Source organism: Ranitomeya imitator, chromosome 1, assembly GCF_032444005.1.
Source record: "Ranitomeya imitator isolate aRanImi1 chromosome 1, aRanImi1.pri, whole genome shotgun sequence".
In the NCBI taxonomy this organism is placed as follows: domain Eukaryota; kingdom Metazoa; phylum Chordata; class Amphibia; order Anura; family Dendrobatidae; genus Ranitomeya; species Ranitomeya imitator.
Genome location: NC_091282.1, coordinates 100206026 through 100229598, shown reverse-complemented (window position 1 = coordinate 100229598; position 23573 = coordinate 100206026). Strand labels below are relative to the sequence as shown.

General features: G+C 47.2%; 1 protein-coding gene across 3 annotated transcripts in view; it reads right to left on the bottom strand.

The window, feature by feature from the left end:
* IPO11 (importin 11) overlaps nucleotides 1–23573 on the bottom strand; it is a 628234-nt gene that overhangs the window by 379420 nt on the left and 225241 nt on the right. For all 3 annotated transcript variants that reach the window (XM_069749262.1, XM_069749270.1, XM_069749278.1), the window contains exon 21: nucleotides 6665–6780. In XM_069749262.1, the coding sequence (XP_069605363.1) occupies nucleotides 6665–6780 (116 nt within the window). The remainder of the gene's footprint in view (nucleotides 1–6664; nucleotides 6781–23573) is intronic.

Genomic DNA, 23573 nt, shown 5'->3' with positions numbered 1-23573 from the left:
TTATCTAGATGTGTGGTGAGAACTTTGAATGCCCAAGTGCTTCACAGAAGTTTATAATGCAGAGTCATAAAAATAAAAAATATTTTTTTTTTCCACAAAAAATATTTTGTAGCCCCCAAGTTTTTATTTTCACAAGGGTAACAGGAGAAATTTGACCCCAGAAGTTGTTGTCCAATTTATCCCGAGTACGCTGATGCCCCATATGTTGGGGTAACCCACTGTTTGGGCGCACGGCAGAGCTCAGAAGGGAGGGAGCACCATTTGACTTTTTGAGCGCAAAATTGGCTGTCGTGTTTGGAGACCCCCTGATGTACCTAAACAGTGGGAACCCCCCAATTCTAGCTCCAACCCTAACCCCAACACACCCCTAACCCTAATCCCAACCTGATCCATAATCCTAATCACTAACCCTAATGATAATAACAACCCTTACCCCAAAACAACCCTAATGTCAACCCTAACCATAACCCTAATCAAAACCCTAAATCCAACACACCCCTAATCCTAATCTCAACCCTAACCTCAAACCTAACCCTAATCCTAATACACCCCTAATCACAACCCTAACCTTAACCCTAATCCCAAACCTAACCCTAATGCCAACCCTAATCCAAACCCTAACCCTAATCCCAACTCTAACCCTAACCTTAGCCCCAACCCTAGCCCTAACTTTAGCCCCAACCCTAACCCTAGCCCTAAGGCTACTTTCACACTTGCGTCGTTTGGCATCCGTCGCAATCCGTCGTTTTGGAGAAGAAACGGATCCTGCAAATGTGCCCGCAGGATGCGTTTTTTGCCCATAGACTTGTATTGCCGACGGATCGTGACGGATGGCCACACGTCGCGTCCGTCGTGCACTGGATCAGTGTTTTAGCGGACCGTCAGCACAAAAAAAGTTCAATGTAACGTTTTTTTGTACGTCGCATCCGCCATTTCTGACCGCGCATGCGTGGCCGTAACTCCGCCCCCTCCTCCCCAGGACATAGATTGGGCAGCGGATGTGTTGAAAAACTACATCCGCTGCCCACGTTGTGCACAATTTTCACAACGTGCGTCGGTATGTGGGCCGATGCATTGCGACGGCCCCGTACCGACGTAAGTGTGAAAGAAGCCTAACCCTAAATTTAGCGCCATCCCTAACCCTAAATTTAGCCCCAACCCTAACCCTAAATTTAGCCCTAACCATAATTTTAGCCCCAACTGCTCTTCTCCTGCCGGCTGGCAGATGGAGACAGATGGCGGGCGCACTGCGCATGCGCCCGCCATTTTCTTTTCCCCAGAAGATGCCGGCGGCCAGGAGGAGCAGCAGGAGGACCCAGGGACACCGGTAAGTATAATAGGGTCCCCGAATCCCCCTATTTCTCTGTCCTATGATGTGCGATCACATCAGAGGACAGAGAATTACACTTTGCTTTTTTTTTTTTTTTTTTTGCGGTCGCCGGTAAACAGTTAATTACCGGCGATCGCAAAACAGGGGTCGGTAAAACCGACCCCGATCATGCTCTTTGGGGTCTCGGCTACCCCCGGTAAGATTCTCCCGGGGCCGGCCGGCGCACTGCGCATGCGCCCGCCATTTTGAAGATGGCGGCGCCCATCGGGAGCCACGAGGAGCACCGGGGGAGACAGGTGAGTATCGGGGGGCGATCGGGGACCCCTTTTCTCTGTCCTCTGATGTGCGATCACATCGGAGGACAGAGAAATTAAAGGGAACCTGTCACCCCGTTTTTTGAGATTGAGCTATAAATACTGTTAAATAGGGCCTGCGCTGTGCATTACTATAGTGTATGTTGTGTACCCTGATTCCCCATGTATGCTGAGAAATAACTTACCAAAGTCGCCGTTTTCGCCTGTCAATCAGGCTGGTCTGGTCAGGTGGGCGTGTTCACAGCGCTCTTTTCTTCCCCAGCTTTCCGTTGGTGGCGTAGTGGTGTGCGCATGTCCAGAGTTCCGACTTCCCTGCGTCCACGTGAAGACACAGCGCGCGATCTGCGCTGTAATCCCTTGCATCGGTGGGGGCGGCCATCTTCCTGGGGCCGCGCGTGCGCAGATGGAGTGCTCTGCTGCACGGGGCTTCAGGAAAATGGCCGCGGGATGCCGCGCGTGCGCATTAGAGATCGCGGCGGCCATTTTCCCAAAGCCGAGTTTGCATCTCGGCTTTGGGAAAATGGCCGCCGCGATCTCTAATGCGCACGCGCGGCATCCCGCGGCCATTTTCCTGAAGCCCCGTGCAGCAGAGCACTCCATCTGCGCACGCGCGGCCCCAGGAAGATGGCCGCCCCCACCGATGCAAGGGATTACAGCGCAGATCGCGCGCTGTGTCTTCACATGGGCGCAGGGAAGTCGGAACTCTGGACATGCGCACACCACTGCGCCACCAACGGAAAGCTGGGGAAGAAAAGAGCGCTGTGAACACGCCCACCTGACCAGACCAGCCTGATTGACAGGCGAAAACGGCGACTTTGGTAATGTATTTCTCAGCATACATGGGGAATCAGGGTACACTACATACACTATAGTAACGCACAGCGCAGGCCCTATTTAACAGTATTTATAGCTCAATCTCAAAAAACGGGGGTGACAGGTTCCCTTTAAAAAGAAATCGCGTTTTTGTTTTTTTTTTGCGATCGCCGGTAAACGGTTAATTACCGGCGATCGCAAAAGCGGGTTCAGTAAAAAAAAACCCGAATCATGTTCTCTGGGGTCTCGGCTACCCCCGGCAGCCGAGACCCCGGAGAAAATCCGACTTCGGGGGCGCTATTTACTTTTTCCACAGCGCCGTTAATTAACGGCGCTGTGGTTTAAGTACCCTTAGCGGCCGCCGTTAAAAGGCGTATCGGCGGTCGCTAAGGGGTTATTCTGGCTGTGTCTTTATTTACCATATAACTATAGGATTAGTAATGGATAGGTATCTTATAGACGCTTCTCCATTACTATGCTGTGGGCTGGATGTCACCAGACAATACAAAAGTGACATCAGCCCCACAAATATGAACCCCACTTGCCACCGCCACAGGGCAAGTGGGAAAAACTGGGTAAAGCGACAGCACTGGTTCCTCTAATAGATTAGTTTTTTCTGAGGCGGCTGCAGACTTCTAATTTTTAGGCTGGGGGGGCCAAGATCCATAGCCCCTTACCAGTCACCAGATGTTTGCATAGCTTGGCTGGTTGTCAAAAATGGGGGGAAACCACATGCCGTTTTTTTTTTTAATTATTTAAATAATTTTTTTTTAAAATGATGTGGAAACCCCTCTATTCTTTATAACCAGCCTTACTGATGCTGATATCTAAGGGTTGAAATCAGTTTTGTCTTTGTCTTTTTTTAATTTTATTATTTATTTAGAGAGCAGGAGGTGGCTGATGAATACTCCCATCATCCGCGACCTGCTCTCGTTGTTATTAGTGGCAGCAGGCGTAGGCTGATGGGAGTAGTGGTCCCATCAGCCGACGCCAGTGACCGGAGGTCATGGGTCATGCTGTCATATGACAGCGAGGGAGCCGCAGCTCTCTGATAATATTAATTTTACCGCCGATCAGAGCTGCCGGCGTTTCTCACGCTGTGATGCATGACAGCACGAGAAACACCAGGTGTTCAGGGGGCCGAACAGTAACACGGACTTACAGGTGAAGTCCGTGTTTGGCTTCCGTGCCCGAACAGTAGGTGTTCGGTACGAATCCGGAACTTAACTGTTCGGGTTCGGCCATCTCTAGTGCTGAAGAAGAGGCTGCTCATACTGCTGCCCACCCTGTCTTTCTGAATGATATGACATGCTTTAGGTATCTCCAGGTCCGAGCGGCTGAGCTTTCTACCGCACATGCTCACAAACACCGGTCCTATTAATATTCTAAGACAGGTGTCTGTCAGTGTAACAATGTAGTATCCAATTTAGCTCATTTTACCTGAACATGAGTGTGATTTGAACATGAAAAGTATTTAAAAATTTATGACACCTCCTGTAGTTAATTTTTCCATTCCCGGAAAACCTTTTTAAGCAGCCCAATGCACATTGGACTAAAGAGGTTTTACCACTGAACAAATTCCCTACATAGAGGGTCTGACCAGTAGGACCCCACAGATTCCAAGAACAGTGGTTGGAAAGTACCCTGCCGTGCTGCACATTCATGACCGCCATTCTCGCAGTCACATAGAAGTGAAGAGCAGTGGGCAAGCATTTGCAGTACCTCTCCACTGACATAGGTGACTTTGGGACGAGTTCTTGAGATTGGTGGGGGTCCCAGTGGTCAGACCCCAGCCATCATACCTTTATCACCTCTCCTGTGTATGATTGATAACTGAGAAATGCGTTTAGTTGGAAAACACCTTTAGAGTCACGCGACAGCAATTCTCAGCCAAATCGCATGTGACTTGCATTGAGGTCTATAGGAAGTAAGTTGCCTGAAACTTCCGACCAGCAACAACAAACACAATTGGAAAAATTTGCGACTGTCGCAGTTGCGGTAGGATGCAGATCGCAAGATGGCACCACAATAAATCAGTTTAATGTGACAATGTAATTTTAACGTCGCACTACACATGCTATGAAGCCTTAGCCTTAATGTCAGCGAGTCCCACCAATCAAAGGAATAAGCTGATGTGAATGGGGGCCCTCTTAATGATCCCCAATTAACAATGACTGACTAAATGACCAATCATGATATATGATGAAAAACTGGGAGTTATCGGACACTTCGGGCAATATGGAGCACAGCTATTTTATACATATGGTTAGCTTTATTAAGGGTTGAACAAGAGTTTTTGGTCTTCTTACATAGGACTGCATAGACTTCAAAGATTAAAATGGCCTCCCTGTGTCTTTCTCTTCATCTAGTGGAGTGGAGAAAGCCTCATGGGAGCTGAAGAGTTATTTATCTATCATATTCATATTGCTTATGTGTCCCCTCTATGATGACCTGCTCCGTCTCAAGTCATTGAAATGATATATTGCCGGTGTTATATGAAGGAGCTTGGGGGGAGAGAACGGACCAAGGGCAGACCACACATTCCTCTGACAAAGAGGAATATTAAGGACACGTTTATATGACAGCTAACCGCGATATGGATGAATTATCAATAGATCGATTGATTGCTCTGTCTGCCAAAATCGCAGAATGTCAGCAAAAGTATAAAACCTGCAGAATAGGTTATACAAGAAGGTTTAAATAGACTTAGAGCAAAAATAAAGAAAAAAACAACAGTTCTTGGGTTTGTGACAAGGTTTCTGAGAGATGAAGCTTTCACCAGCACGTGGCCATCACTTCACTGGTGGGAAAATGGTGGCTTGTCACCGGCTAATAGAATAAAGTAAGGTGTAAGCTCCATCATAGAGAATAATTAAGACTCAAAGATCTCTCAATTACAAACATTTATTAAAACTGATCTATAGAAGGAAACCACGTCGGCCTTGATGAGGAGATGGGCTGGAGTCAGAAGCGGCCGAGGCATGAAGACTCAGAAGACTTAGGAGCGTCGGACAAGTGGTGTGCGTCTCACGGCAAATCCTACTCCAGTCCCTGCCGGAGTAAGGCTAGGTTCCCATTGCGTTAATGGGACCGCGCTAACGGACAGCGTTGCACGGCGAAATTAACGCCGTGCAACGCGTCTGTTAGCGCGCCCATTCACAGCAATGGGGACGCGCATCAGTAGTGCGTGCCATTTTCGTCACGCGCTAGCAATGTGCCGGTGTTTTGTGGCGCGCCGCGGACGCTGCTTGCAGCGTCCGAGGCGCGCCCGAGGTCCGTTCCCCGCTCTCGCAGATCGGAGATCTGCGAGAGCGGGGACGTTTAACGCGACCCCTTTACAAAACATTGCGTTAGCGCATTCCGCTAGCGCTAGGCGCTAAACGGATTGCACTAACGCAATCTGAACCCAGCCTAAGACTTGAGCGTAGCAAACGCTTTTTCTTGCTATGAATTATACCAGCGGTGGTCACCATTCCCCCATCCTGCCCCAACGCTGTCCACTTTGTTGGAGCTGGGCAAAAATGGCTAAGAACGCAAAAATTCGCGAAATTTTATAGTCTCGAGTTGCACCAAAATTATGTGACATTTCAAAACTTTTTAAGTAAAAGCTTTGATGAATCGGGTCATAGATTTTCAAACTATCTTCATTTATTCACTATAGAGTACAAGTGCCACGTGCAGAAATCCCCAAACTTATACCACTTGGCTGCTATCAATGACATTAAACGTAAAATGCAGCACAATGTAGGGCAAGATAGCCTGATTCCAGGGATATGTCATTGGGCTGCTTGGTGTAGTTCTGATAGAATGCTGTTTTATTTGTTGTAGATGTAGCAGAGCTCTGAATGCTGAGCTGTGTATAGCCTTGCTCACACCACGGATTGGCCGCTTACAGTGTACATGGTCAGCAAGCTGAAAATCAGTGGTTTGTTCAGGGTTACACAGATTAGCCTGACTGCTGTGCACATGAGGCCTAGTCAGGTAGTGATAATCTCCTGCTGATAAGACACTGATTGTGCTGAAACTACAACACAGTTGCTCTATAATATAGTTTTTTTCTTAGTTTGTAAATCTCTAGTTCAGGCACGTACACATGACCACATGCAAAAAAAAAGAAAAGAATTCAGTATCAGACAAAAAGCAATATCGGCCATTCCCATCATCCCAGGTTTACAGCAGGAACACATCTAGAATTAAACAAGTTTACCATAATTCCAGGCCGTCTTCCAGGAGGTAAATGTGCGGCGGCTGCGAGACGTCTGTGCTCAGCTGAATTACAGGAAGCAGGAATGGATATAAATTCTGGCTTTCTCCACTTAGGCCCTTTTTCCAAAATCAAAGAAAAAAGTATAAATATATATCAGTGTGGCCTATTTACCATTGATAAAACATAAAACTTAGCGACCTTTATCCTTTAGTTTCACGACACAATATGTTCCCAGAATAGCGGCTTTCTGCTCTGTTACTGAAAATTTAAATATTTATATATGAACTTTACATTTGTTTTTCCCGTCAATTCAGCCGACAGGCAAGTGAAGTTCAATGTAGAAAAATGGAAGGTTATGCACTTGGGACGTGAAAAATAATGTGAAAATTATACATTGAATAGTAAAACACAATAGATAAATGAAATAAGGATGAAACTTATGTGCGGAATGTTGGGGGATGGTAAATTTACTTTTAAAGGGACCTACTGGTTGCACAACTGATACCAGAGATACCATTTTCTGAAACCCAGGGAAAATATACTTTAAAGATGTGTCTGGGAACCACAGGCGGTGATGAGACTGGTCCGGCTCCACCCTTGGCCGGCTCTTCCCAGCGCTGATAGAGGTAATTAGCAGGTGAGAGAGAGACGGGTCAAGGCCAGGGACCCGACAAGTCTCATTCCCGGCTATGGTATCGGGCTGGATCTTTACAGTATACTTTCTCTGAGATGCTGACGTGTTTCAGGGAGGATATACTTTGCTGGGATCCTGCAGTCATGCTGCCCGTGGTGTGACTAGCATAAATCACCAGACACGTTCCTTTTAAATCAGTTTTTTTTTTGTTAAATGTATTTTTTTTTTCAACTTTACTTACTTTTTTCCATACCACAATAAATAAAACATTCAGAAAACCTGCAATTCTCCCTTTTGCTACCAAGTCTAATTCAAGACATATACATGCTGTTCTGAGTTTTCAGCAGTCTCATTATCATTACAGACAAGGTCACAAAGACAGGCAGCGCCTCTATATATGGCAGATGGCTAATGATCAACCATTCACAATAGGAATGTAGCTGCGGAAAAGAACACAAACCACGAGCCTGATATTACATCTGGTGGCCAATTTATAAATGGAACTTGTGACAAGGAGAACACTCGTGATGAGCGAACGTGCTCCTATAAGGTGTTATCTGAGCATGCTCGGGCGCTAACCGGGTGTCTTCAGTGTCCTCGAATAATGTGTGCGAGTCCCCGCGGCTGAATGTCTCTGGCTGTCTAACAGCCACAACACGTGTAGTTATTGCCAAACAAACATCATGTGTTGTGGCTGTCTAACAGCAAAGGGACATGCAGCCGAGGGGACTCGCACCTATTATTGAGCATGCTCAGATAACACCTTATCCGAGCACATTCACTCATCACCAGAAAAAACAAGAAACAAAAAATATAATTTTATCATAAAATCCTGATTTATACAGTAAGTCATTTCCTGGAGACACGTTCCCTTTAGGCCATTCACACCTAGAGTAAATGCAGTTTTTTTTTCTGTTGCTTTTTCTCTGTAGGTTTTCTGCAGGTGTCTGCATCAAAATACGCACTAATATTTTTCTCTAGTTATCATTTTGCTGCAGATCTGAGACAGCATTTTAATGCATTTTTTGGGTACAGAAAAACTTTAAAAGTTTTTATTTTTCGCTTAAAAATGAAAATGTTTCCCCCCCCCTTTCTAAGGCTCTCCACAGAAACCTATAGACAAAAAATGCACGTCAATAATATTCTTCAACTTTAAACATACAGTGAACAGGAGCTTTCATGAAATCACATCCACTTTGCTTAACAGATAAACGCAGCAGATTGTCTGAATAAAAAAGCACAGTATTTACGCTACGTGGGAACACGGCCTTAGGCGGCCAGTGCCAAGCAGCTGCTGCCACAGCAAGTACAATAATAACAGGAGCAGACACAAAAGACGACAACAGAAGGTTTACTTAAATCACTCAGGGAATATTGTGCACAGATTTGTGCATTAGGTAAAAGACATAGCTGTACTGGATCTGTACTGGAGCTGCACAGGAGCTGTACTGGAGCTATACTGGAGATGTACTGGATCTGTACTGTATCTGTACTGGAGCTGGAGCTGTACTGGAGCTGTACTGGAGCTGTACTGGAGCTGTACTGGAGCTGTACTGGATCTGTACTGGAGCTGCACAGGAGCTGTACTGGAGCTGGAGCTGTACTGGGATCTGTACTGGATCTGTACTGGATCTGTACTGGAGCTGCACAGGAGCTATACTGGAGCTGCACAGGAGCTATACTTGAGCTATACTGGAGCTGTACTGGAGCTATACTGGAGATGTGCTGGAGATGTACTGGAGCTGTACTTGATCTGTACTGGAGCTGTACTGGAGCTGGAGCTGTACTGGAGCTATACTGGAGATATGCTGGAGATGTACTGGAGCTGTACTTGATCTGTACTGGAGCTGTACTGGAGCTGTACTGGAGCTGGAGCTGTACTGGAGCTATACTGGAGATATGCTGGAGATGTACTGGAGCTGTACTGGATCTGTACTGGAGCTGTACTGGAGCTGGAGCTGTACTGGAGCTGTACTGGAGCTATACTGGAGCTGTACTGGAGCTGTACTGGAGCTGGAGCTGTACTGGATCTGTACTGGAGCTATACTGGGGCTATACTGGGGCTGTACTGGAGCTGTACTGGGATCTGTACTGGAGCTGGAGCTGTACTGGATCTGTACTGGAGCTATACTGGGGCTATACTGGGGCTATACTGGAGCTGTACTGGAGCTGTACTGGAGCTATACTGGAGCTATACTGGAGCTGTACTGGGATCTGTACTGGAGCTGGAGCTGTACTGGATCTGTACTGGAGCTATACTGGGGCTATACTGGGGCTATACTGGAGCTGTACTGGAGCTGTACTGGAGCTATACTGGAGCTATACTGGGGCTATACTGGATCTGTACTGGAGCTGTACTGGAGCTGTACTGTGGCTATACTGGAGCTATACTGGGGCTATACTGGATCTGTACTGGAGCTATACTGGAGCTGTACTGGGATCTGTACTGGAGCTGGAGCTGTACTGGATCTGTACTGGAGCTATACTGGGGCTATACTGGGGCTATACTGGAGCTGTACTGGAGCTGTACTGGAGCTATACTGGAGCTATACTGGAGCTGTACTGGGATCTGTACTGGAGCTGGAGCTGTACTGGATCTGTACTGGAGCTATACTGGGGCTATACTGGGGCTATACTGGAGCTGTACTGGAGCTGTACTGGAGCTATACTGGAGCTGTACTGGAGCTGTACTGGAGCTGGAGCTGTACTGGATCTGTACTGGAGCTATACTGGGGCTATACTGGGGCTGTACTGGAGCTGTACTGGGATCTGTACTGGAGCTGGAGCTGTACTGGATCTGTACTGGAGCTATACTGGGGCTATACTGGGGCTATACTGGAGCTGTACTGGAGCTGTACTGGAGCTATACTGGAGCTGTACTGGGATCTGTACTGGAGCTGGAGCTGTACTGGATCTGTACTGGAGCTATACTGGGGCTATACTGGGGCTATACTGGAGCTGTACTGGAGCTGTACTGGAGCTATACTGGAGCTATACTGGAGCTGTACTGGGATCTGTACTGGAGCTGGAGCTGTACTGGATCTGTACTGGAGCTATACTGGGGCTATACTGGGGCTATACTGGAGCTGTACTGGAGCTGTACTGGAGCTATACTGGAGCTATACTGGGGCTATACTGGATCTGTACTGGAGCTGTACTGGAGCTGTACTGTGGCTATACTGGAGCTATACTGGGGCTATACTGGATCTGTACTGGAGCTATACTGGAGCTGTACTGGGATCTGTACTGGAGCTGGAGCTGTACTGGATCTGTACTGGAGCTATACTGGGGCTATACTGGGGCTATACTGGAGCTGTACTGGAGCTGTACTGGAGCTATACTGGAGCTATACTGGAGCTGTACTGGGATCTGTACTGGAGCTGGAGCTGTACTGGATCTGTACTGGAGCTATACTGGGGCTATACTGGGGCTATACTGGAGCTGTACTGGAGCTGTACTGGAGCTATACTGGAGCTATACTGGAGCTGTACTGGGATCTGTACTGGAGCTGGAGCTGTACTGGATCTGTACTGGAGCTATACTGGGGCTATACTGGGGCTATACTGGAGCTGTACTGGAGCTGTACTGGAGCTATACTGGAGCTATACTGGGGCTATACTGGATCTGTACTGGAGCTGTACTGGAGCTGTACTGTGGCTATACTGGAGCTATACTGGGGCTATACTGGATCTGTACTGGAGCTATACTGGAGCTGTACTGGGATCTGTACTGGAGCTGGAGCTGTACTGGATCTGTACTGGAGCTATACTGGGGCTATACTGGGGCTATACTGGAGCTGTACTGGAGCTGTACTGGAGCTATACTGGAGCTATACTGGAGCTGTACTGGGATCTGTACTGGAGCTGGAGCTGTACTGGATCTGTACTGGAGCTATACTGGGGCTATACTGGGGCTATACTGGAGCTGTACTGGAGCTGTACTGGAGCTATACTGGAGCTGTACTGGAGCTGTACTGGAGCTGGAGCTGTACTGGATCTGTACTGGAGCTATACTGGGGCTATACTGGGGCTGTACTGGAGCTGTACTGGGATCTGTACTGGAGCTGGAGCTGTACTGGATCTGTACTGGAGCTATACTGGGGCTATACTGGGGCTATACTGGAGCTGTACTGGAGCTGTACTGGAGCTATACTGGAGCTATACTGGAGCTGTACTGGGATCTGTACTGGAGCTGGAGCTGTACTGGATCTGTACTGGAGCTATACTGGGGCTATACTGGGGCTATACTGGAGCTGTACTGGAGCTGTACTGGAGCTATACTGGAGCTATACTGGAGCTGTACTGGGATCTGTACTGGAGCTGGAGCTGTACTGGATCTGTACTGGAGCTATACTGGGGCTATACTGGGGCTATACTGGAGCTGTACTGGAGCTGTACTGGAGCTATACTGGAGCTATACTGGGGCTATACTGGATCTGTACTGGAGCTGTACTGGAGCTGTACTGTGGCTATACTGGAGCTATACTGGGGCTATACTGGATCTGTACTGGAGCTATACTGGAGCTGTACTGGGATCTGTACTGGAGCTGGAGCTGTACTGGATCTGTACTGGAGCTATACTGGGGCTATACTGGGGCTATACTGGAGCTGTACTGGAGCTGTACTGGAGCTATACTGGAGCTATACTGGAGCTGTACTGGGATCTGTACTGGAGCTGGAGCTGTACTGGATCTGTACTGGAGCTATACTGGGGCTATACTGGGGCTATACTGGAGCTGTACTGGAGCTGTACTGGAGCTATACTGGAGCTATACTGGATCTGTACTGGAGCTGTACTGGAGCTGTACTGGGGCTATACTGGAGCTATACTGGGGCTATACTGGATCTGTACTGGAGCTATACTGGATCTGTACTGGAGCTGTACTGGAGCTGTACTGGAGCTGTACTGGGGCTATACTGTATCTGTACTGGAGCTGTACTGGAGCTGTACTGGAGCTGTACTGGGGCTATACTGGATCTGTACTGGAGCTGTACTGGAGCTGTACTGGAGCTGTACTGGAGCTGTACTGGGGCTATACTGTATCTGTACTGGAGCTGTACTGGGGCTATACTGGAGCTGTACTGGGGCTATACTGTATCTGTACTGGAGCTGTACTGGAGCTGGAGCTGTACTGAGATCTGTACTGGAGCTGTACTGGATCTGTACTGGAGCTGTACTGGGGCTATACTGTATCTGTACTGGAGCTGTACTAGAGCTGTACTGGGGCTATACTGTATCTGTACTGGATCTGTACTGGAGCTGTACTGGGGCTATACTGTATCTGTACTGGAGCTGTACTGGAGCTGTACTGGGGCTATACTGTATCTGTACTGGAGCTGTACTGGAGCTGTACTGGGGCTATACTGTATCTGTACTGGAGCTGTACTGGGGCTATACTGTATCTGTACTGGAGCTATACTGGAGCTGTACTGGAGCTATACTGGAGCTGTACTGGAGCTGTACTGGAGCTGTACTGGGGCTGTACTGGGATCTGTACTGGAGCTGGAGCTGTACTGGATCTGTACTGGAGCTATACTGGGGCTATACTGGGGCTATACTGGAGCTATACTGGAGCTGTACTGGAGCTGTACTGGGGCTATACTGGAGCTATACTGGGGCTATACTGGATCTGTACTGGAGCTATACTGGAGCTGTACTGGAGCTGTACTGGAGCTGTACTGGGGCTATACTGTATCTGTACTGGAGCTGTACTGGAGCTGTACTGGAGCTGTACTGGGGCTATACTGGGGCTATACTGTATCTGTACTGGAGATGTACTGGAGCTGTACTGGAGCTACACTGGGGCTATACTGGATCTGTACTGGAGCTGTACTGGAGCTGTACTGGAGCTGTACTGGGGCTATACTGTATCTGTACTGGAGCTGTACTGGGGTATACTGTATCTGTACTGGAGCTGTACTGGAGCTGGAGCTGTACTGAGATCTGTACTGGAGCTGTACTGGATCTGTACTGGAGCTGTACTGGGGCTATACTGTATCTGTACTGGAGCTGTACTAGAGCTGTACTGGGGCTATACTGTATCTGTACTGGAGCTGTACTGGAGCTGTACTGGGGCTATACTGTATCTGTACTGGAGCTGTACTGGAGCTGTACTGGAGCTATACTGGAGCTGTACTGGAGCTGTACTGGAGCTGTACTGGAGCTGTACTGGAGCTGTACTGGGGCTATACTGTATCTGTACTGGAGCTGTACTGGAGCTGTACTGGGGCTATACTGTATCTGTACTGGAGCTGTACTGGGGCTATACTGTATCTGTACTGGAGCTATACTGGAGCTGTACTGGAGCTATACTGGAGCTGTACTGGAGCTGTACTGGAGCTGTACTGGAGCTGTACTGGAGCTGTACTGGGGCTGTACTGGAGCTGTACTGGAGCTGGAGCTGTACTGGGATCTGTACTGGAGCTGGAGCTGTACTGGATCTGTACTGGAGCTATACTGGGGCTATACTGGGGCTATACTGGAGCTATACTGGAGCTGTACTGGAGCTGTACTGGGGCTATACTGGAGCTATACTGGGGCTATACTGGATCTGTACTGGAGCTATACTGGATCTGTACTGGAGCTGTACTGGAGCTGTACTGGAGCTGTACTGGAGCTGTACTGGGGCTATATTGTATCTGTACTGGAGCTGTACTGGAGCTGTACTGGAGCTGTACTGGGGCTATACTGTATCTGTACTGGAGATGTACTGGAGCTGTACTGGAGCTACACTGGGGCTATACTGGATCTGTACTGGATCTGTACTGGAGCTGTACTGGAGCTGTACTGGAGCTGTACTGGGGCTATACTGTATCTGTACTGGAGCTGTACTGGGGCTATACTGTATCTGTACTGGAGCTGTACTGGAGCTGGAGCTGTACTGAGATCTGTACTGGAGCTGTACTGGATCTGTACTGGAGCTGTACTGGGGCTATACTGTATCTGTACTGGAGCTGTACTGGAGCTGTACTAGAGCTGTACTGGGGCTATACTGTATCTGTACTGTATCTGTACTGGAGCTGTACTGGAGCTATACTGTATCTGTACTGGAGCTGTACTGGAGCTGTACTGGAGCTATACTGGAGCTGTACTGGAGCTGTACTGGAGTTGTACTGGGGCTATACTGTATCTGTACTGGAGCTGTACTGGAGCTGTACTGGGGCTATACTGTATCTGTACTGGAGCTGTACTGGGGCTATACTGTATCTGTACTGGAGCTATACTGGAGCTGTACTGGAGCTATACTGGAGCTGTACTGGAGCTGTACTGGAGCTGTACTGGGGCTATACTGTATCTGTACTGGAGCTATACTGGAGCTGTACTGGAGCTATACTGGAGCTGTACTGGAGCTGTACTGGAGCTGTACTGGAGCTGTACTGGGGCTATACTGTATCTGTACTGGAGCTGTACTGGGGCTATACTGTATCTGTACTGGAGCTGTACTGGAGCTGTACTGGAGCTGGAGCTGTACTGGGATCTGTACTGGAGCTGTACTGGATCTGTACTGGAGCTGTACTGGGGCTATACTGTATCTGTACTGGAGCTGTACTGGAGCTGTACTGGAGCTATACTGTATCTGTACTGGAGCTGTACTGGAGCTGTACTGGGGCTATACTGTATCTGTACTGTATCTGTACTAGAGCTGTACTGGGGCTATACTGTATCTGTACTGGAGCTGTACTGGGGCTATACTGTATCTGTACTGGAGCTGTACTGGAGCTGGAGCTGTACTGGGATCTGTACTGGAGCTGGAGCTGTACTGGGATCTGTACTGGAGCTGTACTGGAGCTGTACTGGAGCTGGAGCTGTACTGGAGCTGTACTGGAGCTATACTGGAGCTGGAGCTGTACTGGAGCTGTACTGGGATCTGTACTGGAGCTGTACTGGAGCTATACTGGAGCTGTACTGGAGCTATACTGGAGATGTGCTGGAACAATACTAGAGCTGTACTGAAGCTGTACAGGAGCTATACTGGAGATGTGCTGGAGATGTACTGGAGCTGTACTGGAGCTCTACGGGAGCTGCAGCTGTACTAGAGATGTACTGGAGCTATACTGGAGATGTGCTGGAGCTGTACTGGAGCTGTACTGGAGCTCTATGGGAGCTGCAGCTGTACTAGAGATGTACTGGAGCTATACTGGAGATGTGCTGGAGCTGTACTGGAGCTGTACTGGAGCTCTACGGGAGCTGCAGCTGTACTAGAGATGTACTGGAGCTATACTGGAGCTGTACTGGAGCTCTACTGGAGCTGCAGCTGAACTAGAGCTGTACTGGATCTGTACTGGATCTGTACTGGAGCTCTACTGGAGCTGTACTAGAGCTGTCCTGAAGCTATATTGGAGATGTACTGGAGCTGTACTGGAGCTGTACTAGAGCTGTACTGAAGCTATACTGGAGATGTACTAGAGCTGTACTAGAGTTGTATTGGAGCTGTACTGGAGCTATACTGGAGCTGCACTAGAGCTGTACTGGAGCTGTACTAGAGCTATACTGGAGATGTATGGGAGCTGCAGCTGAACTAGAGCTGTACTGGAGCTGTACTGGAGCTGTACTGGAGATGTACTGGGGCTATACTAGAGCTATACTGGAGCTGTACTAGAGATGTACTGGGGCTATACTAGAGCTGTACTGAAGCTGTACAGGAGATATACTGGAGCTCTACTGGATCTCTACTGGAGCTGCAGCAGAACTAGAGCTGTACTGGAGCAATACTAGAGCTATACAGGAGCTATACTGGAAATGTGCTGGAGCAATATTGGAGATGTGCTGGAGCTCTACTGGAGCTGGACTAGAGATGTACTGGAGTAATACTAGAGCTGTACTGGAGCTGCACAGGAGCTATACTTGAGCTATACTGGAGATGTGCTGGAGCTGTACTGGAGCAATACTGGAGCTGTACAGGAGCTATACTGGAGATATGCTGGAGATGTACTGGAGCTGTACTGGAGCTGCAGCTGAACTAGAGCTGTACTGGATCTGTACTGGAGCAATACTAGAACTGTACTGGAGCTGTACAGGAGATGTGCTGGAGATGTACTGGATCTGTACTGGAGCTCTACTGGAGCTGTACTAGAGCTGTCCCGAAGCTATATTGGAGATGTACTGGAGCTGTACTAGAGATGTACTGGGGCTATACTAAGCTGTACTGGAGATATACTGGAGCTCTACTGGATCTCTACTGGAGCTGCAGCTGAACTAGAGCTGTACTGGAGCAATACTAGAGCTGTACTGGAGCTGTACAGGAGCTATACTGGAGATGTGCTGGAGCAATACTAGAGCTGTACTGGAGCTGTACAGGAGCTATACTGGAGATGTGCTGGAGCTGTACTGGAGCTGTACTGGAGCAATACTGGAGCTGTACAGGAGCTATACTGGAGATGTGCTGGAGATGTACTGGAGCTCTACTGGAGGTGCAGCTGAACTAGAGCTGTACTGGAGCTGTCCTGAAGCTATATTGGAGATGTACTGGAGCTGTACTAGAGCTGTACTGGAGCTATACTGGAGCTGTACTAGAGCTGTACTAGAGCTGTACTAAAGCTATACTGGAGATGTACTAGACCTGTACTGGAGATGTACTGAGCTGTACTGGAGCTGCAGCTGCACTAGAGCTGTACTAGAGCTATACTGGAGATGTACAGGAGATATACTGGATCTCTACTGGAGCTGCAGCAGAACTAGAGCTGTACTGGAGCAATACTAGAGCTGTAATGGAGCTGTACAGGAGCTATACTTGAGATGTGCTGGAGCTGTACAGGAGCTATACTGGAGATGTGCTGGAGCTGTACTGGAGCTGTACTGGAGCTGCAGCTGAACTAGAGCTGTACTGGAGCAATACTAGAACTGTACATGAGCTATACTGGAGATGTGATGGAGATGTACTGGAGCTCTACTGGAGGTGCAGCTGAACTAGAGCTGTACTGGAGCTGTCCTGAAGCTATATTGGAGATGTACTGGAGCTGTACTAGAGCTGTACTGGAGCTATACTGGAGCTGTACTAGAGCTGTACTAGAGCTGTACTGGATCTGGAGCTGTACTAGAGCTGTACTGAAGCTATACTGGAGATGTACTAGACCTGTACTGGAGATGTACTGAGCTGTACTGGAGCTGCAGCTGCACTAGAGCTGTACTAGAGCTATACTGGAGATGTACGGGAGATATACTGGATCTCTACTGGAGCTGCAGCAGAACTAGAGCTGTACTGGAGCAATACTAGAGCTGTACTGGAGCTGTACAGGAGCTATACTTGAGATGTGCTGGAGCTGTACAGGAGCTATACTGGAGATGTGCTGGAGATGTACTGGAGCTGTACTGGAGCTGCAGCTGAACTAGAGCTGTACTGGAGCAATACTAGAACTGTACATGAGCTATACTGGAGATGTGATGGAGATGTACTGGAGCTGTACTGGAGCTGCAGCTGAACTAGAGCTGTACTGGAGCAATACTAGAACTGTACAGGAGCTATACTGGAGATGTGCTGGAGACGTACTGGAGCTGTACTGGAGCTGCAGCTGAACTAGAGCTGTACTGGAGCAATACTAGAACTGTACATGAGCTATACTGGAGATGTGATGGAGATGTACTGGAGCTCTACTGGAGCTGCAGCTGTACTGGAGCTGTACTGGAGCTATACTAGAGATGTACTGGAGCTGTACTAGAGCTATACTGGAGCTGTACTAGAGCTAAACTGGAGCTAATCTGGAGCTAAATTTGTGGACCGCAAATGCAACAAATATTATCAAATTTAGGATTAGTTTAGAAAAAACAGTCTAATTTCTATTTAAAAATTTCAAAATAATCCAGCAATTTGTCCAATGCTTTATTCATACTGTAGGCCTGCAGCTATAAAACAGGGTCTTTCTTTACAAGTAGAGGAATAAAGGTTTCTACATAATGATAGATGAGATTCTTTACTGTAAGAGCGGTGAGACTATGGAACTCAGTGATACAAGAGATGTCTAAATGTCTTTCTTCAAAGACATATCACAAGCTTTATGTACTCAACTACTGCACTGATTCAGTAATATATTTTGGTTATTTCTACATAATTTGGAATCAGGAAGGATTCTTTCCCCAACAAGCATGATTCAATTACCTCATGGTTGAGATAGTTTTTTCAAGATAAACACTTTAAAAGGAACCTGGGCCCGTTAAACATAGTTTAAAGAGTAGGAGGAGCTATATTTATTTATCTTTTATCATTTACAGAAGAACGTCTTCTATGCATAGGAGACCTGTCACTTACTCTAAAAAAAAAAAAATAATTAAATACCTATTAAAAATCCCTGAGCTCCCCTGAATCAGCTGCTCTTGTCCAGTTTGTGATGAAACACTCCATTGCAGAGATATTCACTTTTGGAGTGCAATATGTGAATTCTCTACTCACGGACCAACTGTCAATTTCTTCAGAGTCTTCTCGGGGAGATGTGCGCACCCGCGCGTTCATCCCTCCCTCCCATTCAATGTCAATGACAGCTCGACAGCTATTCTAGAAGTCTAAGAAGCTGTGATCGGCGGCGTCTTGAAATGAAGGGTGAAAGTGCATGTCGGCAGAAAGTCTGAATGGGCAAACACTTGGCAAATGAGATTTAATGCAGATAAATGAAGAGTGATGCACCTAGGACGGAGTAATCCTATTGCTGCATATACAGTAAATAGGAGTATAATCGGGACTACAGAACATTAGAAGGATTTGGGTATTCTGGTTACAAGTAAGCTGAGCAGCAGTACTCAATGTCAGGCAGCGCCGCATAAGCAAACAAGATAATAGGGTGTATAAAAAGAGATAAAATCCTGTGATCCCAATGTATTGTTACCCCTTTATAAATCACTGGTGAGGCCACATCTAGAATATGGGATCCAGATTTGGGCTCCACATTTAAAAAAGGATATTCAGAAATTAGAATCAGTTCAACGACGGGCAACTAGATTATTACAAGGGATGGAAGGCCTCTCTTAGGATGAGATTGGAAAAGTTGGGCTTGTTTAGATTAGAAACAAGACGTCTCAAAAGGGATTTCATTTATACAGTGGGGCAAAAAAGTATTTAGTCAGTCAGCAATAGTGCAAGTTCCACCACTTAAAAAGATGAGAGGCGTCTGTAATTTACATCATAGGTAGACCTCAACTATGGGAGACAAACTGAGAAAAAAAAAATCCAGAAAATCACATTGTCTGTTTTTTTATCATTTTTTTTGCATATTATGGTGGAAAATAAGTATTTGGTCAGAAACAAACAATCAAGATTTCTGGCTCTCACAGACCTGTAACTTCTTCTTTAAGAGTCTTCTCTTTCCTCCACTCATTACCTGTAGTAATGGCACCTGTTTAAACTTGTTATCAGTATAAAAAGACACCTGTGCACACCCTCAAACAGTCTGACTCCAAACTCCACTATGGTGAAGACCAAAGAGCTGTCAAAGGACACCAGAAACAAAATTGTAGCCCTGCACCAGGCTGGGAAGACTGAATCTGCAATAGCCAACCAGCTTGGAGTGAAGAAATCAACAGTGGGAGCAATAATTAGAAAATGGAAGACATACAAGACCACTGATAATCTCCCTCGATCTGGGGCTCCACGCAAAATCCCACCCCGTGGGGTCAGAATGATCACAAGAACGGTGAGCAAAAATCCCAGAACCACGCGGGGGGACCTAGTGAATGAACTGCAGAGAGCTGGGACCAATGTAACAAGGCCTACCATAAGTAACACACTACGCCACCATGGACTCAGATCCTGCAGTGCCAGACGTGTCCCACTGCTTAAGCCAGTACATGTCCGGGCCCGTCTGAAGTTTGCTAGAGAGCATTTGGATGATCCAGAAGAGTTTTGTGAGAATGTCCTATGGTCTGATGAAACCAAACTGGAACTGTTTGGTAGAAACACAACTTGTCGTGTTTGGAGGAAAAAGAATACTGAGTTGCATCCATCAAACACCATACCTACTGTAAAGCATGGTGGTGGAAACATCATGCTTTGGGGCTGTTTCTCTGCAAAGGGGCCAGGACGACTGATCCGGGTACATGAAGGAATGAATGGGGCCATGTATCGTGAGATTTTGAGTGCAAACCTCCTTCCATCAGCAAGGGCATTGAAGATGAAACGTGGCTGGGTCTTTCAACATGACAATGATCCAAAGCACACCGCCAGGGCAACGAAGGAGTGGCTTCGTAAGAAGCATTTCAAGGTCCTGGAGTGGCCTAGCCAGTCTCCAGATCTCAACCCTATAGAAAACCTTTGGAGGGAGTTGAAAGTCCATGTTGCCAAGCGAAAAGCCAAAAACATCACTGCTCTAGAGGAGATCTGCATGGAGGAATGGGCCAACATACCAACAACAGTGTGTGGCAACCTTGTGAAGACTTACAGAAAACGTTTGACCTCTGTCATTGCCAACAAAGGATATATTACAAAGTATTGAGATGAAATTTTGTTTCTGACCAAATACTTATTTTCCACCATAATATGCAAATAAAATGTTAAAAAAACAGACAATGTGATTTTCTGGATTTTTTTTTCTCAGTTTGTCTCCCATAGTTGAGGTCTACCTATGATGTAAATTACAGACGCCTCTCATCTTTTTAAGTGGTGGAACTTGCACTATTGCTGACTGACTAAATACTTTTTTGCCCCACTGTATATGTATAAATATAAATATACGTGCTGACCATACAAAGCACTGGCTAATGGCTTATTCCTTCCAAACACCGTACTGAGGACCAGGGGGCATTCATTACGGGTGGAAGAAAGATGATTCCGGCAGCTAAATAGGAAAGGGTTCTTTACAGTTAGAGCAGTCAGACTGTGGAATACTGAAAACAGAGATATCACATACTGCGCTCCTGAAAAAGAAACAAATCTGAATATCACTAGAAAAGAGCAACACAGTGCAAACTGGAAAAGAGCGGCAGAATCAGGAGAGTTCAGGGACTTTAACTTTAATTTTTTTGAGTAAGTGATAGGTTCTCTTTAAAGGGAACCTGTCACCCCGTTTTTTTGAGATTGAGCTATAAATACTGTTAAATAGGACCTGCGCTGTGTGTTACTATAGTGTATGTAGTGTACCCCGATTCCCCACCTATGCTGAGAAATAACTTACCAAAGTCGACGTTTTCGCCTGTCAATCAGGCTGGTCAGGTCGGGAGGGCGTGTTCACAGCGCTGGTTCTTCCTCAGCTTTACGTTGGTGGCGTAGTGGTGTCCGCATGTTGAGGTGACTAATCCACTGTGGGCACGTGAACAAGCAGCGCGCGATCTGCGCTGTCGTCCCTTTCGTCGGTGGGGGCGGCCATCTTCCTGGGGCCGCGCGTGCGCAGATCGAGTGCTCTACTGCACGGGGCTTCAGGAAAATGGCCGCGGTTTGCATCTCGGCTTTGGGAAAATGGCCGCCGCGATCTCTAATGCGCACGCGCGGCATCCCGCGGCCATTTTCCTGAAGCCCCGTGCAGCAGAGCACTCCATCTGCGCACGCGCGGCCCCAGGAAGATGGCCGCCCCCACCGACGAAAGGGATGACAGCGCAGATCGCGCGCTGCTTGTTCACGTGCCCACAGTGGATTAGTCACCTCAACATGTGGACACCACTACGCCACCAACGTAAAGCTGAGGAAGAACCAGCGCTGTGAACACGCCCTCCCGACCTGACCAGCCTGATTGACAGGCGAAAACGGCGACTTTGGTAAGTTATTTCTCAGCATAGGTGGGGAATCGGGGTACACTACATACACTATAGTAGTAACACACAGCGCAGGCCCTATTTAACAGTATTTATAGCTCAATCTCAAAAAACGGGGTGACAGGTTCCCTTTAAATCCCAGATATTTCTGTGCTCAGTAGTGAGTTTTATGAGCGCCTGACAATCTTCCCTGTATATCTGCCTACAGAGAGAGCCAAGTAGTACTCCTCAGCAGACTAAATATTGAAAGAACAGAGATTTAAATGAGGAAAATAAAAGTTACAGTTAGTAGTCCAGTGGGTGGTCTCCTGAGTGATTGATAGTCTTCCCTGTATATGTGCACACAGAGACATAGGCTTGAGCGAAACGGATCGGACAAATTCAAAAGTCGCCGACTTTTGGCAAAGTCGGGTTTCATGAAACCCGACCCGATCCTAGTGTGGGATCGGCCATGCGGTCGGCGATCTTCGCGCCAAAGTCGCGTTTGGCGCCATTTTTTCAGCCAATGAAGGAGCGTGGGCAGAGTGATGACATAGGTCTTAGGGGCATGGACGCCTATCGCCATCTTGTCGCTTGTGCGCTGTAGCGATTTGAAAATGTGTAACACCAGCTTTTCTGTTCAGGGACGGAGGGGGAGGAGGAGGGGAAGGGAGAGAGAGAGAGAGAGAGAGAGAGAGAGAGAGAAAAAGATTTCCCATTGACTTTGCATTGGGTTTCGTGTTTCGGTCGATCCCCGACTTTTCGCCATAATCGGCCGATTTCACTCGACTCGACTTTTGAGATAGTCGGGTTTCGCGAAACCCAACTCGACCCTAAAAAAGTAAAAGTCGCTCAACCCTACAGAGACAGCCAAGTTGCACCACCCACTGGAAAAAAAACAAATTAATAACAGTGATTTAACCCCTTAACGACCGCCGATACGCCTTTTAACGGAGGAAGTTAAGGGTATTTATTCCTTAGCGCCGAAAAATATGTGTATAGCGCACCCGGGGTCAGAAAATCTCTGTGGTCTCAGCTACCAGGGGTAGCTGAGACCCCCAAAAACATGGTTTGGGTCAGTTTTTATCGTCCCCAGTCTTGTGATCACAGTTCTTATCCGAATAAGGGTAGGTTCACACAGGGCGTTTTTGCTGCTTTTTTTTCAGCAGCAAAACCTGATCTTCTTGGCAGGAAAGAAGCTGTGTCAAAAACGCAGGTTTTGGTGCGTTTTTTGTTGCGCATTTGGTGCGTGTTTTTTTTTTTTGGTCCTTTTTTTTTTCTCTTTGTCCATGCTAATGTCCTTGAATTTTCAGCAGCAAATAATGATACCTGCATTTTTGCTGCGTTTTTTCAACACCCATTCAGGTCAATGTGTGAAAAACGCTGAAAGAAGTGACATGCTCTATGTCCAAAAAACGCAGCAAAGCACAAAATACTGATCACACAAAAATGAGAATTTTTTTCTGAAATCTCATAGGCTTTGCTGGTACTGTAAAAAGCAGCTGAAAATTGGCATAAAAAACGCAGCAAAAAAAACACAACAAAAAGGCCCTGTGTGAACTTAGCCTAACAGCGACCGCAAAAAAAAAAAAGTCTGGTTTCCCATTTATTTCTCTCTCCTCTGATATG